Source organism: Nerophis ophidion, linkage group LG18, assembly GCF_033978795.1.
Source record: "Nerophis ophidion isolate RoL-2023_Sa linkage group LG18, RoL_Noph_v1.0, whole genome shotgun sequence".
NCBI classification, from domain to species: domain Eukaryota; kingdom Metazoa; phylum Chordata; class Actinopteri; order Syngnathiformes; family Syngnathidae; genus Nerophis; species Nerophis ophidion.
In genome coordinates, this window is record NC_084628.1 from 44,500,807 (window position 1) to 44,525,074 (window position 24,268).

The window sequence follows — 24,268 nt, forward strand, 5'->3', positions numbered from 1 at the left end:
GAAGCCTAAAAAGAGCAAAAAAATGACTGTCATATACAGCATTTTGGACAAACCAACATTTTAAAAGTAGGTCCTTAGAAAACAGCCAATCAATGCTGTCACATAGAGGGGTTTTCACTCGTTTTATAAGCATTTATTCAAAACATCAGAGCACTATTATAATACAACCCCTACCTTGTATGTAGAAAGCGCTATACAAGTAAATTGTCAGGTTTGGATTAAGGAGTGGACTCAGATGCAGAGATGAGGTTTGTAGTAAAGCTTTTATTTTGGAAAAAAACTCCTAAACCTCCAGAGTAATACGCATTCTATGAATAAGCAAAAACGGTCAGCGGAAAAAGTTCCAAAAAGGGATCAACCGAAAATCACTCCTAAAAAAGGAGGAAAGTACCAACAAAAAGACGAACTATAATTAGTGTCGTATCTGCTATGTAAAATTAACATAAAACGCTCCAACAGGAGGAAGAACAAAAATGACTATAACAATTTCTACTCTAATAAAGGTAAACGGAAATCACTCATAACTTTGAGGAAGAAAAGTTTATTCGAAAAAAATCAAAACTCACCACTTCGGTTGAACAAAGCCTGGATTACAAAAGTCGCTCTGAGGAGGAGAAAAGAGTTAAATTCAAAATTACAGCGTGGGATTTTTTTATTCCAAGGGAGGATACGTGGAAAGAGGCAAGGCATGGACATGAACTTGGACGCTAGACTGACACGAAAGCTTGAGACGATCTGGCACGGAACAAGGGGAGGCATGAGCTTATATGGAACATGAGGGTAATGGGAAAAAGGTGGAAACAATCAAGGGTCAGGGATGACCTATTAGACCTATTAGCTGCCATAAAAGACAGAGACAGAAAATACTTCGAATACCAAAAGTGTAAAACCCAAGTAAATAAACAACCCAATAATAATAACCTCAAATCACTCCTTTCAACGCTCAAAAAACAATGCAATAAATTAAGAAATAAGACAACCTGAATAAATCCTTAAAAAAAAATTATATCAACGACAAAATAGAGGAAAACACAAATAAGCCACGTGAGCTCTGGAAAATTCTCAACAAGCAGCTTCCTGGATGCAGCCAGAAACTTAAAAGCAGACTCACCAACATCAACATCAAGGAGGGTGACTCCCTCATTACAGACAAAATGGAGGTAGCAAGTAGACTTAACACCTTTTTCACCAGCATAGCCACAACTCTCGTTAACAAGCTGTCCCATCACTCTGGTCGCTTTGGTGTAGAGCACATTAAAGCCTTCTACAGAAAGCTAAGAGTAATCAACAATCATTTCAGATTACAAATGGTCTCAGTCAACGAGGTGCTTCATAAATTGAGCGCGCTCCACCCAAACAAGACCAGCGGCCTTGACAATATCCCCTCCAGATTCCTCGTGGACTCTGCCACCACCATTGCCCCAATAATCACACATATAATAAACCACCATTGCCCCAATAATCACACACACAATAAACCTCTCAATCAAACCAGGCCAAGTACCCAAGGATTTCAAGATAGCAAGAGTAACCCCCCTTTATAAAAAAGGAAGCAAACTACAACCTGGTAACTACCGACCTGTTTCTATTCTCACTTCCGTTTCCAAAGTAATGTAAAAATAGTTTATGAACAGGTTGATAGATACCTTGCTACTAATAAACTCATGTACAAATTCCAATCCGGCTTCGGAACTAAGCACTCCACTGACACATGTCTTCTCTATCTGAGCGAGCACATCAAACATGAGGTAGACGCCGGCAAATACGGCGGCATGGTCATGCTGGACATTCAGAAGGCCTTTGACACCGTTAACCATGCTATACTGTTGGATAAGCTCAGAGCAATCGGATTTGATGAAACCTCATGGAGCGGGATGCAGTCTTACTTGGAGGGGAGGAAACAGGTGGTAGAGGTGCCCCTCCCCTCTCAGTAAGCTGTGGAGTCCCTCAGGGGAGTATACTAGGACCTTTACTGTTCCTAATATACATAAATGACATGCCATCAGCATGCCACTGTGAATTGTTCCTGTTTGCGGATGACTCGGCCCTGCTGGTATCCGGCAAGGACAAGTCACAGGTGGAACAAATCCTCAGAGCTGAACTCCTTAATATTTGCACCTGGTTCACCGACAACAAGCTATTCATACACTTAGGTAAAACGGAATCCATCCTATTTGGGTCCCACATCAACCTTCTTAGAGTCAGTGACTTCACTATAAAAGTGGGTGACAATGTTATCACCAGGAAAGATGAGATCACCTACCTAGGTTCCATTCTAGAGGCTAATCTTTCCTCTGATAAAATGGCAACCAAGGTCATCAAAAAGGTCAACCAAAGAATGAGATTCCTCTACAGAATCTCCTCTCTGGTCAACAAAAGCACCTTGAAGATTCTAGCGAGAACTCTCATTCAACCCTTCTTCGATTACGCTTGCACCTCCTGGTACCCCAGCACCTCCAAAACCCTCAAATCTAGACTCCAAACATCCCAGAATAAGTTAGTCCGGTTACTTTTAGACTTCCACCCCAGATCACACCTCAATCCAACCCACTTCTCCAAAGTGGGCTGGCTCAGGGTGGAGGACAGAGTAAAACAACTTGCACTGAGCCTAGTCTATAAAATCCGCTACACCTCCCTGATACCGAAGTACATGTCAAACTACTTCCTTAACGTAAATGACCGCCATAACCACAACACCAGGGGGAGCTCCACAAACCACGTTAAACCCAGATTTCGATCTAACAAAGGTCTTAACTCATTCTCTTTCTATTCCACATCAATGTGGAATGCACTCCCAACAGGTGTAAAAGTAAGTGCATCTCTATATTCCTTCAAAAGCGCTCTAAAACAACACCTCCGGGAAACTTTAACCCTTTACTAATACCCTCCTCCATTCACATCCCACCTCCCGGATTATAAATATCCATCCATCCATCCATCCATTTTCTACCGCTTATTCCTTTTCGGGGTCGCGGGGGGCGCTGGCGCCTATCTCAGCTACAATCGGGCGGAAGGCAGGGTACACCCTGGACAAGTCGCCACCTCATCGCAGGGCCAACACAGATAGACAGACAACATTCACACTCACATTCACACACTAGGGCCAATTTAGTGTTGCCAATCAACCAATCCCCAGGTGCATGTCTTTGGAAGTGGGAGGAAGCCGTAGTACCCGGAGGGAACCCACGCATTCACGGGGAGAACATGCAAACTCCACACAGAAAGATCCCGAGCCTGGATTTGAACCCAGGACTGCAGGAACTTCGTATTGTGAGGCAGACGCACTAACCCCTCTGCCACCGTGAAGCCGGATTATAAATAACCTAATGTAAATAATCAAATGTACTTCTAATGTATTTACTTGTTCTTATGCTATGTGAACTGACTATGTTCTCTGCTGGCTGTACATATCCTACTAAGTCACACCTACACTGTTTCAATGTCCATTTCTCTGTTGATGCAATTGTTGATGACTGAAGTACTGATATCTGCCAAAGCTCCTCATCCCGCCCCCCGGATTGTAAATAATGTAAATAATTCAATGTATATACTATGATGATTAACCTGTGTGATGACTGTATTATGCTGATAGTATATATTTGTACCATGAATTGATTAACGTGGACCCCGACTTAAACAAGTTGAAAAACTTATTGGGGTGTTACCATTTAGTGGTCAATTGTACGGAATATGTACTGTACTGTGCAATCTACTAATAAAAGTATCAATCAATCAATGACGTCAGACTGGTGACACAATAGGAATGGCCCGTGATCTGAAACAAGAGGAATTGCTTTTCAAAATAAAACATGCAAATCACAAGACAGAAAAAACCAAGACAAGACATCCCTCACTGCGGTGTGACATAAACTCCCTTTTGCCATTTAAAACCCATTCATCTGCTTTTTTTCCCTACAAAATTTAACAACTGAATGAAGATTATTCAAGTCTGGTGATTCCATAATTTCCCAGGGGTTGTATGTCTGGAATGCACGTTGACGTCGCCTTGGATTCAGGCTCACGGGGGAGAAAAACAAGCGTATTGGAGGCAAGAATTCAAGTGAAAACTGCAAACATTTTGTTCTTGCCTGTGAAAAATCCTTCCAAGAAGAGTTTTGTAAAACATTATTACAGAGTTCCTAAGATAGTCCATTATAATAATAATAATAGATTTTATTTGTAAAAAGCACTTTACATTGAGCAAACAACCCCAAAGTACACCAGTGTATTTAAAATAATAATAATAATAATAATAATAATAAAAGATAATAAAAATAAATAAAAACTAAAACAGCCTAATAGCCATAACTAGTATGCATATATCTATAAAAAGGCTTTTTAAAAAAGAAAGGTATTTAAGCCTTTATTAAAAGCACAGTCTGTGGTGCCCTTAGGTGGTCAGGGAGAGCGTTCCACAGACTGGGAGTGTTGGAGCAGAAAGCCCGGTCTTGTTTTGTTTTTGAAATTATAAGTCAAGCCGATATTTAAGCATTTATTTTTATGATAATGAAAAGTATCTTAATGTCATTTGTTGCAATATTGTATAGTAAAGTTTAGAATTGATTCAATTTAAAGCACTACATTTATTGTTCTTTGTCAAAATTTTAAAAAGTGATATTTTATTGACGTATTTCGCAGGCCATATAAAATTATATGGCAGGCCAAATCTGGCCCACAGACCTGGAGTTTGACACTTTGATTTTACTTAAACATGCCTTTTTAAAAGAGCTATTTTTTTGTTGCCATTTGTGTAATCAAGTAAATGTTGACTTGAGTGTAGTCGTGAAGTCTCCCTGCTTCCTCAGTGGCTTTAAGCAGGAAGGCTGAAGAGGCTGAAGGAAGGATGTGAGAACTTCCTAGGTTGGACAGTATGACTAATGCCTTGCTTATTTCAGCCTATTAATCTTCCTCTGGGAATTAAATATGTCTAAATCAGGGGTGTCACACTTCTTTTAATTGCAGTTATGGCTGCCCTCAGAGGGTGGTTTGTAACAGCAAAAAATATGTCAATTTGCCTATGTATTTGATTATCATTTATAGTTTTTACATACGCTGTAAAAAAAAATCTGCAAATTTTATAGTAAAAAACTGGCTACTCAGTCACCAGAATTAAACTGTAAAATAGTGTTTTTATAACATACTAAGGTAAATGAAAAAACAGCAAGACTGTTTTTTGCTGTAAGAAAATGTCAAATCAATCTCCAGAATTTTACTGTATAATAAACTGTTATTTACAACATTTTACAGTGAGTGGAAAAAAAATAGTACTACTGTTTTTTTAAACATTCAAATCGGGCAGCTTGGTTGCCAGAATTTTTATGTAAAATTGTCAGGTTTTTTTTTTTTACAACATATTACTGGAAATGGAAAAAAAGTGCCTCTGTTTTTTATTAAAATTCTGGCAACTGAGCTGCCAGATTTTACTGTAAAACAATGTACAGTAAAGAACTGGCAGCTCAGTCGCCAGAATTTTACTGTAAAAACTGGTGATTATTTTTATTTTTTTACATCTTCAGTAATATGAAAATTAAAAAATATACTGTCATTTTTACAATTTGTTTTGACGTCATAAGTCACACCGATATTTAAGCTTTTATTTTATTTTATTTTTAAACTTTTCAATGTTTTTAGTTTTTTTTGTTAAAATACAAATATCCATCCATCCATTTACTACCGCTTGTCCCTTTTGGGGTGGCGGGGGGTGCTGGAGCCTATCTCAACTGCCTCCGATGAGGTGGAGACTTGTCCAGGGTGTACACCGCCTTCCGCCGGAATGCAGCTGAGGTAGGCTCCAGCACCCCCTGCTACCCCAAAAGGGACAAGCGGTAGAAAATGGATGGCTGGGTATTTTTAATTCAACAAAAACATTGAAAAGTTTCAAAAAGTTAAACTACCACTGATAGTCACACACACACTAGGTGTGGTGAAATTATTCTCTGCATTTGACCCATCCCCTTGTTCCACCCCCTGGGAGGTGAGGTGAGGGGAGCAGTGAGCAGTGGTGGTGGCCGTGCTCCAGAATCATTTTACTGATTTAACCCCAAATTCTGACCCTTGATGCTGAGTGCCAAGCAGGGAGGTAACGGCTCCCATGTTTATAGTCTTTGGTATGATTAGGCCGGGGTTTGAACTCACAACCTCCCCATCTCAGGGCGTACACTCTAACCACAAGACCACTGAGCAGGCTTAAAGAGTATGATGCTATTGGATAATATTCAAGTGCAACATTAATTCAATTTAAAGCAGCATATTTATTGTTTTTTGTCAAAATGTAAAAAATTAGTACTATATTGACGTATTTCCTGGCGTTCACGGGACATATAAAATGATGTGGCGGGCCAAATCTGGCCCCCAGGCCTCGCGTTTGATACCTGTGATTTTAATAAACATCCATCCATTTTTCTACCGCTTGTCCCTTTCGGGGTCACAATACTTTCTGTATTTTTTTTTTCTTCTAGTCCTTCACGCTCACTTACCTAATCCACAAATCTTTCATCCTTGCTCAAATTAATAAGGAAATTGTCGCTTTCTCGGTCCGAATCGCTCTCGCTGCTGGTGGCCATGATTGTAAACAATGTTCAGATGTGAGGAGCTCCACAACCTGTGATGTCACGCGCACATCGTCTGCTACTTCCGGTACAGGCAAGGCTTTTTTATTAGCGACCAAAAGTTGCGAACTATATCGTCAATGTTCTCTAAATCCTTTCAGCAAAAATATGGCAATATGGCGAAATGATCAAGTATGACACATAGAATGGACCTGCTACCCCCGTTTAAATAAGAACATCTCATTTCAGTAGGCCTTTAAAGCAGTATATTTATTGTTTTTTGTCAAAATGTAAAAAAGTATTTCCTGGCGTTCGCGGGACATATAAAATGATGTGGCGGGCCAAATCTGGCCCCCAGGCCTCGAGTTTGACACCTATGATTTTAATAAACATCCATCCATTTTCTATCGCTTGTTTCTTTTGGGTCTGCAATACCTTCTGTAAAAGTGGAATTATTTGTGTAATCAAGTAAACGTTGACTTCAGTGAAGTCGTGAAGTTTCCCTGCTTCCTCACTGGCTTTAAAGGCCTACTGAAAGCCACTACTAGCCACCACGCAGTCTGATAGTTTATATATCAATGATGAAATATTAACATTGCAACACATGCCAATACGCCCGCTTTAGTTTACTAAATTGCAATTTTAAATTTTGCGCGAAGTATCCTGTTGAAAATGTCAGTATGATGATGCGTGCGCGTGACGTCTCGGGTTGTAGCGGACATTTTTTTCCAGCCCGATCCCAGCTATAAGTTGTCTGCTTTAATCGCATAATTCCACAGTATTCTGGACATCTGTGTTGCTGAATCTTTTGCAATTTGTTCAATTAATAATGTAGACGTCAAAGAAGAAAGCTGTAGGTGGGAAGCGGTGTATTGCAGATTCCTATAGCAACACAAACACAGCCGGTGTTTCCTTGTTTACATTCCCGAATGTGAAGCTTTACTATGGAACAGAGCGGTCAAGCGAACATGGTTCCCGACCACGTGTCAACCGGCAGGTTTCAGTGAGAAATTTGTGGTAATAAGTCGGCTCTTACTGTAGACATGAGCGGAGCTTGCGTCGTTCCTCATCGTGCACCTGTCAAAGAGGCAGCTGCATGGCTTCCCTCAGAGACACTGGCGGTCACCACACCCGTGGCCGCACCCCTCCGACTTTCAGGTACGACAGTATAATCTCACTACAACACCAGTAACACAATAAGCTGATAATGGATTTTCCAGAATTATCCTAGTAAATGTGTCTAATAACATCTGAATCGCTCCCACTGCCCTGTCTTTTTTTTTCTTTTTCTAGTACTTCACTCTAACTTTCCTCGTCCACGAATCTTTCATCCTCGCTCAAATTAATGGGGAAATTGTCGCTTTCTCGGTCTGAATCGCTCTCGCTGCTGGTGGCCATGATTGTAAACAATGTTCAGATGTGAGGAGCTCCACAACCCGTGACGTCACACGCACATCGTCTGCTACTTCCGGTACAGGCAAGGCTTTTTTATTAGCGACCAAAAGTTGTGAACTTTATCGTGGATGTTCTCTACTAAATCCTTTCAGCAAAAATATGGCAATATGGCGAAATGATCAAGTATGACACATAGAATGGACCTGCTATCCCCGTTTAAATAAGAAAATCTCATTTCAGTAGGCCTTTAAAGCAGTTTTTGTCAAAATATTAAAAAGTAGTACTTTATTGAAATATTTCCTGGCGTTTGCGGGACATATAAAATGATGTGGCGGGCCAAATCTGGCCCCCATGCCCCGAGTTTGACACCTGTGATTTTAATAAACATCCATCCATTTTCCTACCGCTTGTCCCTTTCGGGGTCGCAATACTTTCTCTAAAAGTGGAATTATTTGTGTATTCAAGTAAATGTTGACTTGAGTGTAGTCGTGAAGTCTCCCTGCTTCCTCACTGGCTTTAAGCAGGAAGGCTGAAGAGGCTGAAGGAAGGATGTGAGAATTTCCGAGGCTGGACAGTATGACTAATGATGCGTTGCTGTACTGTACTTACTGTACTGTAGTATCACGATGCATAAGGTTTCAACTTTTCATCTTCGTAACCCACAGCCAGGGTGTGTCAGGAGCTGCTCCCTTCTACGGCGAGCGGGATGGGCCAGACTCGCTCCACTCCCTCGCACGGCACCATTACCCCCGGCGGAGCGCTGCGGAGAGCAAGCCCGGCGACCCGCTCGCTCGACAGCCGCAGATTGGGGAGCGGGAGGAAGCGTCGACCTCTCCGGCTACACGGGAACCCCATGAAAAAACAAGCCTTGTCGTGTTTGGGAAGGAGAAAACGAGACTCCAGCCCGACGAGAGAAGAGCAGAACTGCGGGAAGACAGCCGAAGAAGCAGCCGAACACAGAGAGGGAAAGTTAGCCAGAGACGAGGCTGTGCCCGCGGCAGAGGAGCAGCGGGGCGCCGCGGGTTGGCTTTTGGAGGGCCGAGATGCAAGCAGTCAAGCGGGTGTTGGTGCGTCCCATGTGTTAGGCATTGAAAGGCGGAGTGGCGAAGATAGAGCTGCGGGCTTCCAGGAGACGATAGCCGGGCAGGGGGACCATGCATCGGACGCCATGGAAGATAGAGCTGCGGTCTTCCAGGAGACGATAGCCGGGCAGGGGGACCATGCATCGGTCGCCATGGAAGAGGAGCAGCTGCGGGGAAGCAGCCTGCATTGTATGGGAGGGCTGAGCGGGACTGGGGTGGACACTTCGCGGACTTGTTCGAGCTTCGATGCGGTTGTGGACAGCGGGGTGTTGGAAGGGGACGATTCGATGAAAAGTGGCGAAGACGGAAACACTGTGGCGGATATCGGAATGCAAATCGACACCGATGAGCCTCCTCGTATTAGAACTTTCCCCGGGACCATACCGAAACTAATCATCACGCGGGACCCCAGCCCCAGTCGGACCCAGGAGTCACCCAACCAGCTCACCTTCCGCAGCGGGTCCTCCTTTGAGCTCCACCCGGACGACGAGTCTCCCTGCTCCGACAGCGGCTGCGGAGGCTCCCCGTTTCTCATGCGGTCCCCGAGGAAACTGTCCAACTCTTCTTCCATCGGCCTGTCTTCGCTCTCATCCTTTGAGGAGTCCGAGGACGACTACACCGGCAGCGACATCGAGTCCAGCCTCTCCCCGACCGGGTCGTCGTGTAACCCGGACGATGGCTCTGCGGTGAGTGCCCTCTTCACCCATACTTACACCGCCACATCTGGGGTGTTATTTCAACTCAAATACAGTTCAAATCAACACTTTTCCTCACTTTATATCAGGGGTGTCCAAAGTGCGGCCCTACGCACATGATAAAAATACGATTAAAAAATTTGAAAAAAGAAAAAGTGGTATAAAAGAGTAAACAGGTGAAATGTGACAAGAAAATGTTGCAATGTTTACTGTAATAACACAAAGCTGACATGCAAGCTGTTATTGTCTTTAAAAAACCCAAATCGAAATCAATGTCACATTAAATATTCCACTTTAAGATATTTTTGGGGGAAAATGTTGCATATTTTGTGTTTGCCATATAAAAAGCAAAGCTGTTTTTTTTTTCTAAAGAAGGGCCTAAAAAGAACAAACAAAAAACATAAACAACAATAAAAGTTATAATTGACAGATGGATCTGAAGTTGATCTCAAGACGATTGTGTTTAAAGTAAACAGTAAAAAAATATATATATATATATATTTCTAATGAGTAGGACGCTTTTGGATCCCCAATAATTTTAGTGGGATTTTTTTTGTGTGTCATTGCTAAAAAAAAAATAACAAATAGAAATCAATGGTGTTATGTGTTGACATTTTTAAGGCTCCAATTATTCTATAATCTCAAAAAGTCCACTTTAAAATTCTATTGGGGGAAACTATTGCATATTTGGTGTTTTTTTCCATAACAAAACAGGGTTTTCTTTGACAAAAAGGGCATACAACTTAAATCTTTAAAAATGTTATATTGACAGATAGACCTTATGTTGATCTACAGATTTAAACCTTGAATAACAATAATACAAAATAATGACACATTTTAAATATTTTTTGGACAAAAATCCTTTGGGGTCCCTGGGATCCAGCCTGAGTGGAGGCCTAAATGTATATTTTTACACTTATATTGTATTGGTTTTTGAAATTAAAAACATATCAAAATGGCCCCTTCTTGCTTTGATTTTTCAGTGTGCGGCCCTCAGTGGAAAAAGTTTGGACATCCCTGGTTTATATAATTCTTAGTTAAAATAACAACTCATTAATTGTGTTAATATTTGACACTCTGTGACACAAACACACCTGTGTATTTTTTAACACTGAATTGGGTTATTCCTTTTCATTATTAAGTGTTACATTTTTACACCAATTTATTTTGTTGACTGACACAAAAGTGTCTTTTTAGCACTAAATTCTGTCATTTATTTTTCACTGTGAATGTCACAAATTGACACTGCTAGTGGGAAGGAATAGCAGTGTAAAAACACACTTTATTGTATCATAAAACATTAAAAGTGGTATTTGACATTCAAATTAAAGTATAAAAACGATTTTACTAAATATGAAAATACTTCAAGACGCCTGCAAAGCTACAGAAAGTTATGAACACCATCTTGCTATATAATTCTCTTAACCATCTGTGTGTGTATAGATGTTCAAATATGTTCACACACAAGACTTAGTGATCAAGTATCTTACAATCTTTTTTATTCAGGACAAAAAAATACTTACAGAGTCATGGAAATTGGGTACAACTGTATTGACACATTTACATTGTAGATAATGGTACAATGTAGAGATTCTCATTTCCACCATATGCACTTTGTAAGTCGAAAGGCTTGTACGTCAAAAGAAGGTCTGCTCTGATGACACTGCTCGTCACTTTCAAATACTTGGTAGGCATGAAAATGCTCACTAAAATGCTCAACAATAATCTTGTCCACCAGGAAGAGTATAACACTATTGACTAAATCGACGCCTGCCATTTAAATACTGTAAAAAACTATTTCATTAGTGCTATGCCCCACAAATAACAACACCATTTTAACAAGTAACAGTCTGTTTCTCAAAATACTACAGCAGTAAGTCTTGGTACTTTGGGGTAATTTGAGTTAGGTTTGTCACTGTTTTGGATTGTGATGACTAATACTACTTGACACACCTGCACGGGGGCATACAAGCACTTGGTACAACTGCTGCCTGCGGGAATGTTGCTTGGATATCACATTTGTCCCAAGTTAACTAAGATTGACCAGGGTAAGGAAACACCAGCTCTAAAGTGAATTACTTCCTCACTTAACTTTAAGAGTTACTATAGACTTCAGGAGAGGAAGGCATTTAAGCCACATATCACAGCTTGTTAACCCAGATCTATCTAAAGTTTCCACTGCCGACATCCTCTGTGGTAATAGTATGAAATAACCGCCGCATTACATCGTCAGCGACAAGGAACCTGACATACTACAATGATGACTTTCTCTGCAAACAAGAAACACAAACATCAACACATCCTTTCTTCGTCATAAACCAGTCAGTATGTGTACATGCACTTCAGACTTCTCAAATAGTTTGGTTTTAAATAAGCCTTCTACAGCCCGTGGAAACACCTTAATCCGATCGTGTTGGGTTTTTGAAAAATCGGACTAACACACCTGGATTATACAATTGGAAACCAGCTCTCTCGAGGACCCTCAGTATCACACATGCGCCAGTCTCAATAAACAACCTGGAAGCAGACAATTCAATGAAAACATAGCAACGATTGTAATGAAGAGGAGACTGTTTATTTGCATCAGAAACTAAAAGAACTAAACAACCTGAAGTGCATCAATGAGAGAAAAAAAGAAACATATTTATTAAAGAAGATAGCTAAGGAAATGTAGAAGGCAAGCTTAATTTGGAATCCTGAACAAAATAGGAATGAGATGAAATAGAATGAAGCAGATATATTAAAGGCAAATAATAAAGCGTACGCAAGCCTCTTCATGCTGCATTTGTGCAAGTCAACTGATTCACTTTATGCACGACTGGCAAGATAATCCAGAACAATAGCAAACTTCCTCTGGATATCAGTCGAGACACAAATATTTTTTTCCTTTGGATTTAAAAAAACTTTCATCAATCCACACAGCCTTTGGGATGAACTTTAAGACATTCAAAAGTCTTGTTTCCATGATTTTCATCTGAAAATACCTTTGAAAAAATCTCATCCGTCGGTCTTTCATTGCATCCGACCGGCATCCGCCCCGATACATTCCTGGTATTAGCGTCATGTTTGTAGCGAATTTCCTGATGCTGTCCGCTATTCAACATCAGCATAGGTGGCGACTTGTCCAGGGTGTACCCCGCCTAGTGCTCGAATGCAGCTGAGATAGAATCTTCATACTGCTGTGATTATACAGGTGCTGTTCATATTATTAGAATATCATGAAAAAGTTGATTTATTTCAGTAATTATATTCAGAACGTGAAACTTACATATTATATCAATTCATTACACACATAGTGATATATTTGAAATGTTTATTTCCTTAAATTTTGATGATTAGTACTGAAAATCCCAAATTCGGTATCTCAGAAAATTTGATTAGTTAGGACTAGTACCCAAAAATATTTTTTAGAAATGTGGGCCAACTGAAAAGTATGAAGATGGAAAGTTTCAGCATGTACGGCAATCAATACTTAGTTGCAGCTCCTTTTGCCTGAATTGCTGCAGCAATATGGCGTGGCATGGAGTCCACCAGTCTGTTGCACTCCTCAGGTGTTATGAGAGCCCAGCTTGCTTTAATAGTGGCCTTCAGCTCTTCAGCATTGTTGGCTCTGGCATCTCGCATCTTCCGCTTCACAGCTTTTCTATGGAGTTAAGGTCAGGTGAGTTTGCAGGCCAATCAAAAACAGGGATACCATGGTCCTTAAACCAGGTACTGGTAGATATTGCACTGTTTGCAGGTTCCAAGTCATGTTGGAAAATGAAATCTTCACCTCCATAAAATTGGTCCGGGGCAAGCAGCATAATGTGTTCTAAAACTTCTGGTAGACTGCTGCATTGACCCTAGACCTCAGGAACCACAGTGGACCAACACCAGCAGATGACATGGCACCCCAGACCATTACCCATTGTGGACATTTAACACTGGACTTCAGGCAACGTGGATTCTGTGCTTCTCCTGTCTTCCTCCAGACTCTGGAACCTTGATTTCCAAAGGAGGTACAAAATTTACTTTCATCTGAAAACATAACTTTGGACCACTCAGCAGCAGTCCAATCCTTTTTGTCTTGAGCCCAGGCGAGACGCTTTTGACGTTGTCTCTTATTCAAGAGTGGCTTTACACAAGGAATGCGACAGCTGAAGCCCATATCTTGCATACGTCGGTGCGTGGTGGTTCTTGAAGCACTGACTCCAGCTGCAGTCCACTCTTTGTGGATCTCTCCCACATTTTTGAATCTGTTTTGTTTGACAATCCTCTCCAGGGCGCGGTTATCCCTCTTGCTTGTACACTTTTTTCTACCACATTTTGTCTTCCCTTGGCCTCTCTATTAATGTGCTTGGACACAGAGCTCTGGGAACATCTAACCTCTTTGGCAATGACCTTTTGTGTCCTGCCCTCCTTCTTTAAAGTATCAATGGTCATCTTTTGGACAGTTGTCAAGTCAGCAGTCTTCCCCATGATTGTGTGTCATACAGAATCAAAACAAGAGACCATTTAAAGGCTTTTCCAGGTGTTTTGAGTTAGTTAGCCAATTAGAGTGTGGCACCAGGTGTCTTCAATATCTGACCTTTTCACCAGATTCAAATTTTCTGAGATGTTGAATTTAGGGTTTTCATTGGTTGTCAGCTATAATCATCTCCTTTTTGGCAAACAACACTTGAAATGTATCAGTCTGTTTGGAATGAATGTATACATTCTACAAGTTTGACTTTCTAAATGGAATTAATGAAATAAATCAACTTGTTCATGATATTCTAATAATATGACCAGCACCTGTATGCATCAAGTGTTCATTCAAGGCTAAGGCAAAATATCCAGATATATATCTGGTATCGCGATATGGCCTCAAAATATCGAGATATTAAAAAAAGGCCATATCGCCCAGCCCTACTTGGGAGTAGATTTTCCTCCATGTGGCCCCCCTCTAAAATGACTTTGACACCCCTGCTCCAACAGAAACATCAATCCATTTGTTTTTTATGTCCAAATATAACCTCATGTCATAAAATCCATACTTTAATTTCACAAAATATGTGAAGTTAACAGATTGATGTCTGCGTTTGTCCACATAGTGCTTGACCTAGAGTGAACACTCAATGTCTCCAGCTGATGAGTGGACGCAGTCTTTTACTGGCTATTACATCCATAGCAGGAAATGAGCAACCAGAGCACACATGAGCTGTTGTAACAAACACCATGACACAGTCGCAATAGTTTCAGATAAGAGCAGGGCTGTAATGGTCACAATTTGTTCTCAAAATTGAGTAAAAAGCCCTTATGTCAGTTTGAGAGGAAAAGAAGGCGTGTTTAAAGGCTGCTGTGGCCGCCTTGTCAGGTCCCGGCCAAACCAGTTACAGTGGGTACACTCTGATGGCTGCAGATACACTACTTGCTCATACATGCAGACTCGGCTGCACGCTCTTCTTTCTGATCTTGTCTCCTACTTAGAGTTCGGTGTGTGTGTCATGGAAAATTGGGCTGAAGGCAAAGCGAGTTGCTAGGCGATGTCTTTTCCATATATGGTACTTTTTTTTTTTATTCTTCATTTCTTAATCTCAACTTGGCACCTAAACTATCTACACCAGGGGTCACCAATCTTTTTGAAACCAAGAGCTACTTCGTGGGTACTGATTAATGCGAAGGGCTACCCGTTTGATACACACTTAAATAAATAGCCAGAAATAGCCAATTTGCTCAATTTACCTTTAATAAATATATATATATATATATATGTATGTATATATATACATATATATATATATATATATATATATATATATATATATATATATATATATATATATATATATATATATATATATATATATATAAAATGGGTATTTCTGTCTGTCATTCCGTCATACATTTTTTTTTCCTTTTACGGAAGGTTTTTTGTATAGAATAAATGATGAAAAAAACACTTGAACGGTTTAAAAGAGGAAAAAACACGAAAAAAAAAGACAATTTAATTTTGAAACATAGTTTATCTTCAATTTTGACTCTTTAAAATTCAAAATTCATCCGAAAAAAAGAAGAAAAAAACTAGCTAATTCAAATCTTATTGAAAATATTTAAAAAAAATAATTTGTGTAACATCATTTGTAATTTTTCCTGATTAAGATTAATTTTAGAATTTTGATGACATGTTTTAAAAAGGTTAAAATCCAATCTGCACTTTGTTAGAGTATATAACAAATTGGACCAAGCTATATTTCTAACAACGACAAATCATTATTTTTTCTAGATTTTCCAGAACAAAAATTTTAAAAGAAATTCAAAAGACTTTGAAATAAGATTTAAATTTGATTCTACAGATTTTCTAGATTTGCTAGAATATTTTTTGGGAATTTTAATCATAATAAGTTTGATGAAAAATTTCACAAATATTTTTCGTCGAAAAAACATAAGCTAAAATGAAGAAATAAATTAAAATGTATTTATTATTCTTTAAAATAAAAAAAAAATTGTTTACTTAAAAATTGATTTAAATTGTCAGGAAAAAAGAGGAAGGAATTTAAAAGGTAAAAAGGTATATGTGTTTAAAAATCCTAAAATCATTTTTAGGTTGTATTTTTTCTCTAAAATTGTCTTTCGGAAAGTTATAAGAAGCAAAGTAAAAAAATAAATGAATTCATTTTAAATATTTTCTTGGATTTTCAAATTCTATTTGAGTTTTGTCTCCCTTAGAATTAAAAATGTCGAGCAAAGCGAGACCAGCTTGCTAGTAAATAAATACAGTTTAAAAAATAGAGGCAGCTCACTGGTAAGTGCTGCTATTTGAGCTATTTTTAGAACAGGCCAGCAGGCGACTCATCTGGTCCTTACGGGCGACCTGGTGCCCGCGGGCACCGCGTTGGTGACCCCTGATCTACACTGCCCCTGATGCTCGACTGTTACATTTAGGTGTACATGTATGCCTGCTTAACCCCTACATTAAAAGGTTGATATTTTCCCTCTGCATGTCATGACACAGTGGAACAGAACACAAGAGGAAAAATTGTGTAAACCAAGATAAGATTACACACACTGAAACTTAAAATGCAGCGTACACATGCTACTTACCTTATGTTAGTTTTATTTAAATTTAGGCATTTTTATGCCAAAGAGCAGTATGTGGTTTGTTTTAGTCACAGTCATCACCCCAAATAGCTGCAGGCCTTGTAATTGAATCCATTTGAATTAGTTGGAAAAGCCAACAGTAATTGGCAACACACTTTCTCTGTAGTGGAAAACATGACAATGATCCAATCATTGCTGTAACTCTAAATGTGCTGATTTGGACGGTGACACTAAATGTTCCCCACATGGTTTGATGAAACCCTCCTACTCATTTTCTATTTGTATACTAAATTTGATGCCTGATTTTTGAATATAGGGAAAACTCTATTTCTATAATATTTCCAATAGGAAATAATATAAATTAAATTAATCTGTTCTATGGTCTGTCACCACCATTTTGCTTGTTAAATATACAGTCAGCTGGAAAAAATATAATTAAAACCATCCATCCATCCATTTTCTACCGCTTATTCCCTTTCGGGGTCGCGGGGGGCACTGGCGCCTATCTCAGTTACAATCGGGCGGAAGGCGGTGTACACCCTGGACAAGTCGCCACCTCATCGCAGGGCCAACACAGATAGACAGACAACACTCACACTCACATTCACACACTAGGGCCAATTTAGTGTTGCCAATCAACCTATCCCCAGGTGCATGTCTTTGGAGGTGGGAGGAAGCCGGAATTAAAACCAATCTGATTTTTTTTCTACTTTGCCCTGCAGCGTAAATGTAATCATCAAGTCCTAAATCCAGACGATGATCCGGATCACCCCCAAAATGTAATCGCTTGTTCCTTATCCCGTTTCTGACATTTCCTGATAGTGTGCCCATACAATTTTGAGTTATCTATATTGGGATGAAATAAACCCAATGAAGCCTCTTGTCAGCCATCCACTCTCTTTGTGTCTGTGGGTGTAGGCAGGGCTGCTCGCACACACACACACGCACGCACACACACACGCACGCACACACACACACACACACACACACAGAAGTAGAGGCGTGTAATTAAAAAGTTAGGTAATGTGATGGAAATTATCCAGCTCAGGCTCAAAATATAATTGTTTTTTTATATCACCTCAGACATTTCCTGAAAGTTTCATCAAAATTTGCCTATAACCTTTTAAGGTACATTGCTAACTAACTAATGGCGATTATCTAACCTCCTGGCAAAGGTAACAACAACAACAACAACAAAATGGTCAGCACACATGCTCTGATCTCGCGAGACAGCATGCATGCCAACCATTTGAATTTTGCATACATTTCCCTAAAAGATTGGCAAAGCTTGTATGACTGCTGGGGCTTTAGGTGACCGTGATTGTGCCTAATTTGAGGGTTATGGTTAACCCTAACCCAGGTTAACCCTTACTTAACCCTAACTCTAATCGCAAACTGCTCAGACAATGTGGGGCAAAGGGATGTGATTCTGATATCAAGAAGTGATTATGAAAATGTCTAAGAGTGCATGTAAACAAACCTGAGTGCACACCAAGCAGTCATTCCTTTAGCTGCTAATTGTAGTCTAGCAGGTTGTGCAGGTACACACGCGCGTTAACGCACACGCACAACTTTCCATCACTTCAGACTACATTACATTGACTTCCTTTCATTTCCAAATGTAACCTGCGCTCGCCCTGTCATAACCCTTAACCACAACTTGCTGCCTTACCCTTCTTCTCACAGCACGCAACACAACTTGCATGCATTCATTCCTGCAGTAGCTCTACACTAGATAGATAGATAGATAGATAGTACTTTATTGATTCCTTCAGGAGAGTTCCTTCAGGAAAATTAAAATTCCAGCAGCAGTGTACAGAGTTGAGATCAATTTAAATAAAAGTAAAAAGTAAATAATGAGGGTTTAAATGGAAACAAAATAGAGAAATATTACAATAAGAATAAAAACTAAAAAGCAACAATGGGAATAAAAATATAACAGTAAAATAAGACTATAACAAGACAAAGTAGGCAGTAGTGACCATGTTATGAAAACGTATTGCACTGTTATTGTTTTGCATCCCCTGTCATCCTAGTACCCTCCGCCCCAGAGAGGAGTTGTACAGTCTAATGGCGTGTGGGACAAAGGAGTTTTTGAGTCTATTAGTCCTGCACTTGGGATGAAGCAGTCTAGAACTGAACAGGCTCCTCTGGCTACTGATAACACTATGCAGAGGGTGACTGGCATCATCCAGGATGCTCACTAGTTTGTCAACAGTCTTCTCTGCCACCGTCACCAGTGAGTCCAGTTTCATTCCCATTGTAGAACCGGCCCGCCTGATCAGTTTCTCAAGTCTGGAGCTGTCCTTCTTAGATGTACTGCCCCCCCAGCACACTACCATGTAGAACAGAACACTGGCAACCACAGACTGGTAGTACATCCACAGGAGTTGTTTCTACAAATGTTGAAGGAGTGCAGTCTCCCTAGGAAGTACAGCCGGCTCTCTCCTTCCTTTCGCCACCCATTTTTATCATTTTGCCGTGTATTGTCTATTCTTGGTGTTTGGTTTTATCAAATAAATTTCCCCAAAAACTGCAATTTATACTCCAGTGTGACTTATATTTATTTTTTTTCCTTGTTTTTTATTCATTTTCGGCAGGTGTGACTTATACTCCGGAGCGACTTATACTCCGAAAAATGCGGTAAATCAATTCGTGGTAAATAACTTCCTTTGAAATTTTGTTTTTGTTTTTATGTACTTGTTCTTCAAATAAACATCCTTCAGGCATTAAAACAAAGTTAAGCGTTGGAGTTTGTAATAATATATATATTTTTTTAAGCAATATGTTATTTTTACTTCAATTAATATCGGCTCCAAAAATCAGTTATCTGCCTCCTTCTCTACTAATAATCAGTATCAGTATAGGCCCTGAACAAAGACATATCGGTTGAGCTCTGATTTACACGCCACTGTGGAATTCGCCATGCAGGCTGAAGACTAGCGGTGGGAGGGTATGGAGGGATCTAGGTCGCTGTTACTACCCCCATGCGGCCTGCTGTTGTGTGTCTGCTAAAAGATTGGCTCTGCATAGGGCTCCATTGGGGGTTAGGGTACTCAAGAGGACAAAAAAAAGAGAAGACAGAGCAGTAGGAGAGACTGTAAAACGAAAGGAGAAGGAAGGAAAGAAAATTCAAATTTCTCATTATTCAAGAAAGCACAGCAGAGTAGGTTGCTGTGGATGCGAAGGGATGTTGAGAACGGACCTATTTCTTTTGGAAATGGACCAAAAGAATCCTGCAGAAAACCTGACTGTGCTCTATGTGAAGATTTGACAGGACGGATTATGTAGCAGGGCAGTACAAGTCTGTACAAGTTGACTGGGAGGCTATCTCACTGTTGGAGAGAAATAGATGTTAGGGAAGGATTCAAGGACTACAGTGAGACCCTTTACTGGCGGTAAGGGGAATAGTTTGTCTTTTCCTACATTTTCAGTGAGATAGAGAAACATATGACCTGTCCTTACAATATTTGAAGTTATTTTTTGTAAATGGTCGATGTTCAGAAAAGCAGGTGTTTGATTTACCGTTTTAACTCTGCAAAGCAGGGCAATGAGACAACAAGTCTTGTAGGACAATACATATAGCATGAATTAAATGCAGCAAGACTGACAGAACAATGACTGACATTTAGCATAGTGAAGTCATGCATTTGTTGTTGCTTTTTAAATAGAATGACATTGTTCTAAAGCAGGGGTGGGAAACATACAGCCGGATCAGGCCGGCGAACAGGTTCAATACAGCCCGCGAGATGAGTTTGCTAAACTTTTTTGCATTTTTAAATTAAAGAAACTGTTTAGGCAAGCAATTAGTTTATACCAGGGTGAGCAAGGACATCAAGCAAGAAGTACGCAGTAAAGCGGGGCTGCGACTCCGCCCCCTCGACCCAACGTAACGGGACGGGAGTAAAATAAACATTTGGTAACCCCACTTAAAATGCTGCATGAAACACTGCACATTGATTTAGTTCTGTGAAAATGATTGTCTTCTGTGCACATTTAAAGAAAGTGAGCAGTCTGTGATTTACCGCAATACTGTTAGTCTTTTCATTTTTAAGTTTTGGTTTGCACAGCTTTTATTTTTCTATCAATAACACAGTGATTCTTATAAGGCAGGGAGTAACTCAACCCTCTTGAATAGTTTCTACCTCACTTTGTATGGTTTGTTGACTTTGCACACAGTTAATATGTGGAAATTAACAGTGAGGTAGAGAAGAGTTTTTATTATGCTTTATTTTGTTTTTTGTTTAATCCCAGATGGGCTTTGACTTAAAGTTTAATTGCTTTGTAGATACACTAAGATTAAGTTTAAGTTATTTTTGTTCTTCATGGTGTTTTTAAAACTGCACCAATGTTTTACTCAGAATTTTTAACTAACTTGACGTGTTTTGTCAAGAAGATTATTTATGTGTACATTTTCAGAATGTGCTTGTTCTATTTTCAGCTGAAGTTAAACAAAGTATAATTTTTATTGTTGTTATTACGCCATGATTTTACCCATCTGGCCGACGTGGGAATAGATTTTCCTCCATGTGGCCCTTGAGCTAAAATGAGTTTGACACCTCTGTCGTAAGGATTTTAGCGCGTGTGTATTAGAAAGATGAAGAGTCACATGCATTATACTTTTTAGCTACTGTGACCAACTGTCATGTGAACCACAGTGTGTGTTTCCATTTGTTTGAACATTTTCTAGTTGGTCCCCTGTAAGAACATGACCATAAGATAAGAAAACATCATAGCTGGAGCTGTGATGTTGTACTAAAACATTTAGTACAGTTGTGATCAAAATTATTCAACCCCCACACAATTTTGGTGTTTTAGCAAGGTGGACATTTATTCCGTATTTTGTTTATAGTCATATCAAATAAAGATGCATTAAATAGACAAATGCAACTTGAATTGTAACACTGTATTTTACAAAATAGCAAAAAGGTACATTTTCCTTAATATCTCATTAACAAAATGATTCAAGCCCCTAGTTCCATGCATCTTTAGTACTTAGTAGAACAGTCTTTGGCAGTAATGACATCCTTCAAAGGTGATACATAAGCAGAGACAAGCTTCTTGCAAGCATCTACAGGTATTTTAGCCCATTCCTCTTGGGCAAAGGCCTCCAGTTCATTCATATTCTTGGGTTTGTATGCTGCAACTGCCTTCTTCAAGTCCCACCACAGCCTTTCTAGAGGATTTAGGTCTGGCCACTGTGAAGGCCACTCCAGAGTCTTCCAGCCCTTCTTCTGCAACCACTCTGATGTTGATTTGGAGGTATGCTTGGGATCCTTGTCCTGTTTGAAGGTCCAACGTCTCCCAAGCCTCAGCTTCCTCACTGACTTCATGACATTTGCAGCTAATATATCCTGCTAGGAAACAGCCCCAGAGCATGATTGACCCCCACCATGTTTAACAGTAGGCAAGGTGTTCTTCTCTTTGTAAGCTTCATTTTTTCTCCTCCAGACATAACGCTGATTCATGGGCCCAAAGAGTTCCAGTTTTGTCTCATCACTCCATAGAACAGTTTCCCAAAACCTTTGGGGTTTGTCCAAATGATTTTTGGCATACTGGAGTCTATTTTACTTGTGCCTGGTAGTCAGAAGTGGTGTGCGCCTGGGAGTTCTGGCATGGAGGCCTTCATCTCGTAGTGCGCGCCTTATTGTCTGGGACGAAACCTGCGTTCCCCCCTCTGCAATGTCCTGTTGTAGTTCCTCAGCTGTTACCCGGGGGTTTTTCACCACTGTACGCACACATCATCCTCTTTCTACCACGCCCAGGTAGTGTTTCCACTGTGCTTTTAGCTTTAAACTTGCGATTTATGCTCCCAACTGTGTCTCTTGGAATGTGTAATGTCTTTGCTGTTTTCTTGTATCCATATCCTTTCTTATGAAGAGAAATTACCTCTTCTCTTGACTTCTTTGACCACTCCCTGGACTTCACCATGTTGCAAATACTCCATTGACCATCTACAAGAAGCTGAGCGTCACAGTCTTTTTCAATCAGTTTAATTGTTGCTCGTTATGGTTCTAATCACATCTACAGATGTTTTCAACACCTGATTGAAAAGACCTTATTTAAATTCTGTTCTTAAGAGTTATGATCTTCAAGGGGTTGAATCATTTTGTAAATGAGATATTAAGAGAAAAAATGACACTGTTTGGTATGTTACAAAATATAATGTAATTCAAGTTGCATTTGTCTATTTAATGCATCTTTATTTGTTATGACTATAAACAAAATACGGAATAAATGTCCAACTTGCTAAAACACTAAAATTGTGTGGGGGTTGAATCATTTTGATCACAACTGTACAACCATCACATTTTAACTACTATTTTATTCATGTTATTTTAAGGGACAATACTGTAAAAATGAAACTTGGACATAATGGGTGTGTACTTTTGAGTCAGTGTAAGGCTTTTATTGCAGTATAGATTGACTATGTACTGAAACAATCTTAACAAAGCCATTATTGTCTAAATAGTTCAAAATTAGATTAGTCAAATAGACTGCATGATTGAATGTCAACATTTTCAATTCCAGTCAGAAATTGATGATTTGATTTGGAGACCAGAATTTTCACAAGGTCAGCACATGACCACCTATGGTCTCAGATGTCAAAAGGACAAAAGGAAATCACACAGTTGTGCATGTTGCAAAAACAAGGATGCAATACATCTGACGCTCTTGTTTCGTCAGCGTTCTCGGCTGTGACATTTTGTCGGGTTGTGCGGGGGTTAATTTAATGATGCGATTGAAACCTGAGTCCAGAAGTGTCCATTAGTCACCTTCATTGCCGATATCGAAGAGCTGTGGGACTGACAGTGCGTAAACTTATTGGAAACATGAACATATTATGTTGATTGTTTAAGTGTAATTTACTCTCGGGATCGACTGATATATTTTTAAGGGCCAATATTGATTATTACCGGTAGTAGTCAAGGAGGCCAATAACCGATATTTGGAGTCAATATTTATTTGCAGTAAATTTTATTTAACAATGAACAGTGAACAGCTGGACAAGCCTTCAAGTTGCCTTTTTAAACATTACTTTTCAGGAAACTTCGGACCAGCAGCGACAAAGTTTTATGCGGAACTAAAAAACATCGAAAGATATCACACTCTAACACAGTGGTTCTTAACCTTGTGGGAGGGACCGACCCCCACCAGTTTCATATGAGCATTCACTGAACCCTTCTTTAGTGAAAAATAAAATTATTTTTTTTTAAATTCAAGACAAAGTTATATGTTTTTTTTACTGGTGCACAAAAATGAACCGTGCATGAGTGTCACCTTGTTCCAAGAACAAAACCAACACTGTGCATGGATTCACAACAAAAAACACCCCTGTAGATCAGATGGAAATTAGAGGGAACTTTGTTTGGGGGTATCCATAATATGCCGATAGGGAGAAGTTTTTATTTTTGCGATGAGTTGGGTGTTCGATCGAACCCAGGTTATAAACCACTGCTCTAAAAGGAGCATCAACGTATATATTTGA

The 24,268-nt window shown here is 39.7% G+C and overlaps 1 protein-coding gene across 1 annotated transcript in view; it reads left to right on the forward strand.

The window, feature by feature from the left end:
* Positions 1 to 24,268, forward strand: part of itpkcb (inositol-trisphosphate 3-kinase Cb) — a 46,245-nt gene that overhangs the window by 8,408 nt on the left and 13,569 nt on the right. Inside the window, exon 2 of the mRNA XM_061878207.1 lies at positions 8,609 to 9,711. Within this exon, the coding sequence (XP_061734191.1) occupies positions 8,609 to 9,711 (1,103 nt within the window). The remainder of the gene's footprint in view (positions 1 to 8,608; positions 9,712 to 24,268) is intronic.